Source organism: Gymnoscopelus microlampas (assembly GCF_963454915.1).
Source record: "Gymnoscopelus microlampas genome assembly, chromosome: 8".
In the NCBI taxonomy this organism is placed as follows: Eukaryota; Metazoa; Chordata; class Actinopteri; order Myctophiformes; family Myctophidae; genus Gymnoscopelus; species Gymnoscopelus microlampas.
In genome coordinates, this window is record NC_139945.1 from 3,509,278 (window position 1) to 3,518,955 (window position 9,678).

A 9,678-nucleotide genomic window follows, 5' to 3' on the forward strand; every position below is an offset into this window, starting at 1 on the left:
CTGAGGAGAACCGGGTAGCTTCACCTACTCACCACTACGCCCTTCACTACGCCCTTACTAGAATTATAGTATGATGTAAATTAAATAAAAAAACAAATAAAAACTAAGCTACGATGACTGAAACTAAAACTGAGTATACTGACAATTTCGTCAGCAAATAAAAAGTAAACTAAAATGTTAGTCAGGGACTAGTGGAGAAGAGATCCAGTTAGAACTAAGACTAGTTATTTTATGCTTGGTTGCGCTCGGGGATGGCACTCTGAAAATAGCAGATCTACAAGCTCACAACGCGTCGCAGCGCGACGCGTTGTGAGCTTGTAGATCTGCTATTTTCAGCATGTGTAAAATCAGCCATTACGACGCCATCAAGGCACCGACTAAATACATTTTAGTCGACTAAATCAACTGTAGATTTAGTCGACTATAATCTTATGATATTTTTAGTCGACTAAAACTAGACAAAAACTAAAACATTTCAGGTGACTAAAATATAACTAAAACTAAATTAAATTTCATTCAAAAGACTATGACTAAAACTACATCAACATTTGCTGTCAAAATCAACACTGCAACAGTGTAGCTCGTTGTCTACAATTACTAAAGAGACGTTTATGTTTTGTTCCGCTTACGAGCCATTTCATGGAAGTTCAATCGGTGAATCTGTGAACCTTTTCCATGTCAAGGACCCCCAAATGGGATATTATGTATCTGGCGGTGGACCTCCAAAGGTTTTGTGCCAGGGACCCCAGAAAAGAAGATTTATGATTTAAAAAAGAGACTTTTCAAACTTTTCCAAATATTGTATTCATTAACTCTTTGACTGCCAGAGTATTTTCATAAAGTACTCCCCCAGTGCCAGCGATTTTCGCCTTTTTTTATTTATTTATTTTGTAATTTTTCATTCAAATAAATGATTCGATGACTGTTCGTCACCCAGACTATAGATTATAGACGTGGACCTGTCCGTTCGTTTTTTATACCGTGTGAAAAACCGTGCGTTTCCCTATTCTGGCCGAAAATGACCGGGGGGAAAAAATTAAAACCGGAAACGGAATCTGCGTCATAAAACCGGATGCAGGTGTGGGTGAAGTAAGTGGAACTCTAAACCTAGATTGAAAAATAAGCAGCATAGCGCGATCAGAGATTAAACAATGAACGCACGTCCAATGCGTCTAACGCGTCTAACGCGTCGACGGCCAACTGGACAAACTAGCAATTGACGTGTTATCGAGTCAACCGCAGTCAAAGAGTTAAAATAAAGTTACTTACCGTATGTGCCGCTTTCAGGTACACGATTCAGCGTGAAAGAAGTACTGTGATATGCAGTCATAGGAAGAATAAACGTCTCTTTCTCTCCAAGGTTATAATAGTTTGGGATTTTTCATTGTAGTTTAGTTTAGTTTGTTTTGAAAATTATTTTTCTAATTCAGTTAGTTTTAACTCGTTTTTAGAGTGGGTTTGCTAGTTTTTATTACTCTTTTTTTATGACAACGCTTAGTTTTAGTTTAGTTTGTATTAGCTTTAGTGTTAGTTTTATGTATTTGTCATACTTCGGGTTATTTTTCAGGTGCAGGATTCAAAAAGGTCAGACTAAGTATTGCGTAATAAAAACTCAACAAAAGATACCATTTAAAAAAAAAAATATATATATATATATATCCAGCTACTGTTGGACAATCAACAAGAAAAACGAAGGCCATTTTGTCTATAATATCAGTTTGTTTTAGTTAGTTTTTTAAACACAATACAGTTTCAGTTGTGCAAATCTTTGAATGTATATTGTTTAAAGCGAACATTTGTAACTCAAATCTTTGCTTCTGGGGGGTCCCTGGAACAAAACAAATTGAGATGGGGGTCGGCGGCCAAATACATATCAGTTTGGGGGTCCTTGACATGAAAAAGATTGAGCACCACTGATATAGAAACATACTTTTTTTTTTTCAGAGTACTGTTGGGATTTAGGAGACATTTGTAGAATCGGCTTCAGGTCTTAATGGGTTAACCAAAATGTTTTTTCAATTTTAGTTTTCTGTTATTTTGTTAGTTTTCATGACCTATCAGGGGTACACATAACTTTTCAGGTCTAGTACTCAGAAGAGCACTTGGAGATGTGACTTGGTGCGCACCAAATAAATGGAACCGTGCCGTTTTGTCAATGCGTCCTCTCCCCCTGCGTCTAATGGCTGTACATGGGGCCGACGCGTGCTTTAGCGTGATTGTGTGAGTGTGGCTTCAGGAAGTAAATTCCTAGCCTCGATCTCCAGGCTTTTATTTTTTAGTTTTGCTAAAAAATAAAAGCTTGGAAATTCCTGTCCCAGCTGTTGGTGCGCAAAAGCGCCTCGCGTCGTCTGATGTGGTGCGCATTATTTATTTTGGGTGCGCATGCGCACCTGCGCACCAGTTACGTGCACCCCTGTTTATAATAACCTTGTTAATTCTCTCTCTGGTAGAAGAGCTACCGTCTCAGTGCTATAATAACCTTGTTAATTCTCTCTCTGGTAGAAGAGCTATCGTCTCAGTGCTATAATAACCTTGTTAATTCTCTCCCTGGTAGAAGAGCCATCGTCTCAGTGCTATAATAACCTTGTTAATTCTCTCTCTGGTAGAAGAGCCATCGTCTCAGTGTTATAATAACCTTGTTAATTCTCTCTCTGGTAGAAGAGCCATCGTCTCAGTGCTATAATAACCTTGTTAATTCTCTCTCTGGTAGAAGAGCCATCGTCTCAGTGCTATAATAACCTTGTTAATTCTCTCCCTGGTAGAAGAGCCATCGTCTCAGTGCTATAATAACCTTGTTAATTCTCTCTCTGGTAGAAGAGCCATCGTCTCAGTGCTCTCCGGTGGGCGTGTTGAAGCAGTGGAGACTCACGCTGTACGGATCCTCCTTCTCCCACACCGACGTCAAGGACAGGCAGAGGTCAGAGGTCCCCCCCCCTCTTCACATCCTGCATGTTCATACATAGATTGAAGTTCTCCGTCGCCACGGCCGTGTTAATGTCAGAATGCGCCCTAGGCAACGGACAGTTTTCGGGTCCAATATTTAGTTCAGTGACCATGTGGGGCTAAAGGATGGTTCAGAAGCTGTGTTCACGTTCACTCTTCCATTGGAAATAGTAATAGACTCCAACCTACTTCCGGTCTCCTAAAACAGTGGTTCTCAACCTTTTCAGGAAAAACATAATCATATTTGAACTGGGGACCCCCACCTTGACAAGCACTTGGAATGTCCAGGAGTCCAGGAGTTGAGGCATTAGCGTACATTTAGTTTGACTTGGCCAATCTACAAGTTCACAACGCCTCGCAAAGCGATTTTTTTGCCTCTTTCTTAATAATATTTGACAATTTGGCCAATGTTTGACCAGTTTTTATAGTACAGTTTGTTGATTACTTTTGATGCGGTAATGGTCTTCTTTTTTTTGTGTGGTATTAACACATTGACTGCCAAGGACGCAGTAATATTGCGTCATTTGAAATCCAACGCTTCACTGCCAAGGACGCCATATTGCGTCCATTAAAAACAAAATCACGTTTTTAGTGATTACGCAAGAGGGCGCTCTTCAGCAACCCATGGATGGATGCCTTGACTGCCAGAGAAGGATAGAACCGGAAATGACATCATCCAAAAAAAAAAAAAAAGTCACCCCATTCACTCCAATGTTATGAGGTTTAGAAAAAATCTAGCTCGGATTTCTTCTCACAGACTGCGTTTTTTTTGTGTGAAAACGAGCCATATTCAACTGCCGATAACAACAGAACGGACGATCGCGGTTACAATGTTTTTGTCCCGCTGGAAAGCAAAGAGACTCGTCTCTCCACGGAGACATCGTTTGTTTACATCTGTGTTGAAACAAAAGATCGGTGGATCGTCAAAAAGACTCAAAATAAGGTAAAACCGCTGGCAGTGGCGGATTAATCAATTCATTAATTAATACCTGGCAATGAATGTGTTATTAAAAAGTTCTTAAAAGTCCTTAAATTGCCATTTCGCCGTCATCATGGGGACCCCCCCAAAATCATGTGGGGACTCCTCTGGGAGTCCCGACCCACGGGTTGAGAACCACTGTCCTAAAAAGGCAGCCACCTACTACGGGAAGTAAACCGGAGATGGCGTGTCATTTTTTTTTGTCTTGGATAGCAGCCATCATTTCTTCTATGGAAGCATGTTGTGCAGCGGAAATAGCCTCTACAAGCTCTCAATGCGTCACAGACACATTGAGAGCTTGTAGATCGGCTATTCTCTGTTATTATTATAAGATTAGAGCATGAAGTGGTCAAACTAAGCAATATGTTCGGAAGTATTTTCCATAAAATCTTGTTTTGTTGGACACCTTTTATTTTTTTACTTAAAAATTTCATCCCACGATTTTGTAACCCTATTTTTAACACCCAGTGCCAATTGTCTATGTAATCCTGGGCACTACCTTCCCTCTGCCAACCTAGGGAGGCCAGGGCCGAGCTCATGCCTCCTCCAATGCATGAGAGCCAACTGACCTTCTTATTACCTGACAGGGGGGAGTTTCCCCGGTAGGACGTAGCTCGTGGAAGGAACACGTTATTCCAACCAGTTCCTTTCCCCTCCATCAGGCACCCCGGCTGACCAGGGGGAGGCAGTATAGTGACCAGGATTACTACATGTTTCTGTGAGGGTATTAACTACCCTAGGAGACACGGGGAGAACATGCAAACTCCACACAGAGTAGGCGCTTTCGCCAACCCCACCTAGGGTATGGGCTGTTGGACACCAAGCCCAAATATAGAAATATGAACGAACATTTTTAACTCAAATCTTTGCTTCTGGGGTGGTCCCTGGAACAAAATATTTTGATGGGGGTCCGCGGCCAAATACATATAATTTTGGGGGTACTTGACATGAAAAAGACCACTGATATAGAAACATACGTTTTTCAGAAAACTCTTGGGATTTAGGAGACATTTGTAGAATCGGCTTCGGTTCTCAAAGGGTTAAGTCCACACCTCTCTGCTGTTGGTAGTCATGGCTGCCAGTTCCCACCTGATGTCGTGTCGCAGGTCCGACCGCTCCACACCGTACCGAATAACCGCTAGTTTGCATAGCGTCTTCAGACTAGGATTTAAGTCTAAGACGTGCAGGTCGTCGGGTGTGTGCAGGTCCTCGGGTGTGTGCAGTCCTCCGAAGACGACGATGCGATCTCCCACCGTGCAAAGGTACATAGATGTGGTCATTTCACGTGGGCCTTTCCCCTTGGGCTCAACCTTCTTCCAGGTGAAGGTCTCTGGATTGAATTTCCACAGATCACTGTTGTCGTTCCGACCATAATAGAATATGTACAGCTCTCCATTGTAGTCAAAGGCTGCATGTAACACACGTCTCTTTGGAAAAAGCTGTGCCGAAGGCGTGCTCAGCCAGCAGTTGGTGTCTGTGTCAAACACTCTGATGTTATTGTGATAGTTCTTCTCGTCCCATATGCCCCCAAATACAAACATCTTTGTCCCGATGATGGTGGCAGAGTGACGTTCTGAAGCGCCTGGAGGTGGAGTGCCTCTGGTGGTAATTAAAGACCAGACCATTGTGGTGGTGTCCAAGTTGTAGATGTCATTAGTACGTCCACTCTGTTTGGTGCATCCTCCATGGATGTACATGACCTTCCTCAAGACACAGGCTGAGTGGTAGAACCTCGGCTCTGGAACAGTCCCGGAACCCTCACGTTTGAACCATCTGTGGGTGTGGACATTTAACGCATAAAGCTCTTTGCAGTAAGGCCATCCTCCCCAGAGGTAGACGACATCTTCTATCAGCACTGCTGTGTGTCCCCAGTAGCGCCTGGAAGGAACCTCAAGGGGGCGTTCACCTCTTCCGGTAGTCACTGGGGGGGGCAACACCGTCCAGCGTAAAGACACTGTGTTGAAGATGTCAACATAATTCTGATCCTTGTCGCTGTAGCGGTAACCTCCGATGGTATACACCTTGTGCTCCACTGCAACGGCTGCATAACCATATCCTTTTGGTCTTCCGTTCAGACCCACCGCCCAGCGGAGCATTGCTCGCACCGTCGATCAAGTTGTATTTGTGTAAAGTCGTCTCGCGCTGTTAAAGAATGGAGTGCTAAGCTAATGTGTCGCTCAGACCAATCACAAAGTCGATCTCCCTAATTTGTCCCAATATGTCAGATAGATCACCAGTGCAATCACAGTCCTCCGGTAAAGGCTGGGCTGCACACGGAGGCAGTCTGCTCGGCGGTGTTGACAACAGATCTCCAGAAGATGCTACAGGCATTAAGTCCCTTAGCTTGTTGGTAAAAGTTGTTAAATGACACTTAATTTATCTGACGATTCCTTTTAAAGGAGGTGGTTGTGATGACGACATTGCGATGTTGTTTCGTGATGTCATTGCCCTCTTCTGATTGGTCTGTGACTGACCAACCAACCAACCAGCAGGCTCCTTCCACCTTGTTCCGCCCTGGTTCCGCCCTCCTTTTGGTCGTTTTAAGCTTAGTTCGCTACAAATTAGAAGAATATCCAGTTTTTTAAATAAATAAATAATAACCTGTTAGTCCCAGTCACTGTACTGCACCCCGAAAAATAAATGTCATCGCGACCCTCGTTCAGCTTGTTGTAGGCCGTTGAATACAGTCTGTCTCGTGAAAATAAGAGAAAAAAGGCAAATCCTGCGATCACGCGATCTCCTGGATCTGTGTGACTGAGAAATTAAATGGTCACTGTGATAGCGAACAGCGCCATCTAGCGTAAAAACCACTGAAAACGCAAAATCTCTTCAATCTGTTCATTGGTAGTCAAAGAGTTAACGCAAAGGCCAGACGCCAGAGACGTAGCCACTTAACCCATTAAGACCTGGAACTGTGTCATTTTTAGATTTGAGCTAAAAAGCATTATTTTACACTTTGGGCTATTCAAAAATAGCAGATCTACAAGCTCATAGCGCGGCACCGAGTGCCGCGCTACGAGCTTGTAGATCTGCTATTTTTGAAAAATCGTGAAAATGTGTGCAAATCTTTGAATGTACATTTTTAAAGCGAACATTTTTAACTCAAATCTTTGCTTCTGGGGGGTCCCTGGAAATAAATATTTTGATGGGGGTCCGCGACCAAATACATATCATTTTGGGGGTCCTTGACATGAAAAAGATTGAGCACCACTGATATAGAAACATACGTTTTTCAGAAAACTGTTGGGATTTAGGAGACATGTAGAATCGGCTTCAGGTCTCAATGGGTTAAACCACAGCATCCGTATTGTGGGGAAAGCCTTCTCTGAAAATAGCCGATTGACAAGCCCACAACCCTCACAATAACAGAAAATACACTAGTATAGAGCCCTGAGGGATTCCGGTCAACCTTACAGGGTTTAAGTGGTTAAACTGAAACTTTTTGAATGTTGCTTTGTCCAACCAAAGCGACAGCAAAATGGGGGCGGGACTTGACCAAGGTTCTATTGAGTCAGAGTTGTTCTGCGTGCTGATTGGCTGTGTGTTTGATTGACAGATTGGTGGAAGAGGCTATGAGTGGCCAGTATTTGGACAGCAGTTTCTCTCTGCCCTGCCCCCCCGGACTGGACGTCCCACCGGAGATAGTTAACCCTTTCACATCCAACGGCCTCAAGGTATACACACACACACACACACACACACACACACACACACACACACACACGGTGCATTGTGAGCTTGTAGATCAATTTTTGGAGAGTGACTACGCACATCCAAGCGTAAAGTGACTCGTCTTCGTTCTCCTGGATCTCGCTTGACTCTCCCCAACAGTATTTATTTGTTAATGAAATTGTCCATATGTAGTCGTAGTTTTTGTCATCATAGCTTAGTTTGTATTTCGTTTATATTTAGTTGTCATCAGTTGGAGAGAGAAAAAAAACGTAGTCTACTAATATTTTCCGTCATAGTTTTTAGTTGACGAAATTAAAGGGATATTTCACTTTCAAACATGTTTGGGGTCATTTTAACGTCTACTTGAGCTTTTGTGTTACACCCCGGATAGTTTTTAAGTTTTTTTTTCTTTTTCTCTGACCTCAATTACACCCCAAACATTCAGTGGCCTTTCTGTGGTCTGGGGTTTTCTGAACAATTTGGCTTAGAAAAGTGCTGTGATTGGCCTGTGGATTTTGATGTCACTGTCCATTAATCCCGCCTCCTCTCTTCCCCTATGCTTCTCTTTTGGGGGGACGGAGCAGGGGCGATGATTGACAGCCAAAATCCTTTTTTTTTTTTCATTGCAACTGAAAAGCCCTCAGAACACAGAGAGAAAAGAAAAAACCTGCCATGGCTCACTGGAGTGGATTTCTCAGTTAAAACCTTTTTAACCCTTTAAGACCGGGAACACATCTGTGTCATTTTACGATTTCTTTGGCTATTTTTTGAAAAATCGTGGACACTTTGTGCAAATCTTTGAATATATGTTTTAAAACGAACATTTTTAACTCTGATCTGTGCTTTTGGGGGTCCCTGGAACAACATATTTTGAGATGGGGGGTCCTTGGCCAAATGCATATCATTTTGGGTGGTCCTTGACATGGAAAAGTTTGAGAACCACTCATATAGCAACATTCGTTTTTCAGAAAACTGTTAGGATTTAGAAGACATTTGTAGAATACCCAGAAGCAAAGATTTGAGTAAAAAAAAATCACTTTAAAAAACATAAATAAAAAAACAAAAAAAACATAAATATATATATAAAGATTTGCACAAATGTTCAATATTTTTCAAAAATAGCAGATCTACAAGCCCAAAGAAAATTACACAGATGCGTTCCCGGTCTTAATGGGTTAATACACGTTTGAAGGACCATGGTAAAGACTTTTAATGTTTCGTAAACCAGCATGAAATGTGATAAAGTAATGTAAACCTGGTCGTTTCGTCCTCTCTAGTTCCTGCTGCTGTTGGGCTGCTTCGCTCTGTTCTGGTCTCTCTACTACACCCTGGAGGTCAGCCTGGCCCACCTGGAGCTCAGGGACCTGCTGTGTCTGCGCCGCCGCCGTGGCCGCGCAGGGGGGGGCGGCGGGGGCTCCAACCGCCGGGGGAGGGGTGGCCGGGGGAGGGGTGGTGGAGCAGCAGGAGGAGGTGGGGTTGAGGAGGTGCTGAGAGAGGAAGAGGGCGAGGAGGAGGAGGAGGCCGTGGCGAGGAGCACGGAGCTCCACACAGTGCTGGACTGTGAGGCCAAAGTGTCTCTCCTCATCAACGGAGGAGACAGACCCTCCACATAACACCGGCTGTTCCTCGTGCTCCTATGAGAGAGCCTGGGACTCCCTCGTTCTTTGGTGTTTCGGCCCCCCAGGTGGGCGTGGTTTTGAGGTTAGGTTTTTTTTTTTTTTAAGGCAGCGGTTCCCAAAACGGTGGGTCGGGACCCATGTGTGGGTCGCGGACCCGTTTTTATGGGTCGCGACTAGCAAGTAAAATATCCCTTTTTTATTTACTTCTTAAAGATATATATATTTCAAAAGATTTTCAATTTCTTTTTTTCTTTTTTTTTTTTACAATTATTCATAAAAAAAAATCTAAATTCCATTAAAAAAAATATTTGAAAAAAACTTAAGAAGTAGTGAGAATAGCAGATCTACAAGCTCACAACGCGTTGTGAGCTTGTAGATCTGCTATTTTCACTAGTTTGGGAAGACATCAAATTTCTCTTTTGGGTCACGACCAAAATAAGTTTTGGAACCAGTGGGTTAGGTTTA

General features: G+C 43.0%; 1 protein-coding gene across 1 annotated transcript in view; it reads left to right on the top strand.

The window, feature by feature from the left end:
* pcsk7 (proprotein convertase subtilisin/kexin type 7) overlaps positions 1-9,207 on the top strand; it is a gene marked incomplete at its 3' end in the record, with an annotated part of 72,837 nt that extends 63,630 nt beyond the window's left edge. The window contains exons 15-17 of the mRNA XM_084064038.1: positions 2,815-2,917; positions 7,479-7,596; positions 8,872-9,207. Coding sequence (XP_083920164.1) covers positions 2,815-2,917; positions 7,479-7,596; positions 8,872-9,207 — 557 coding nt within the window. The remainder of the gene's footprint in view (positions 1-2,814; positions 2,918-7,478; positions 7,597-8,871) is intronic.
* Between the last annotated feature and the right edge of the window lie 471 nt (positions 9,208-9,678).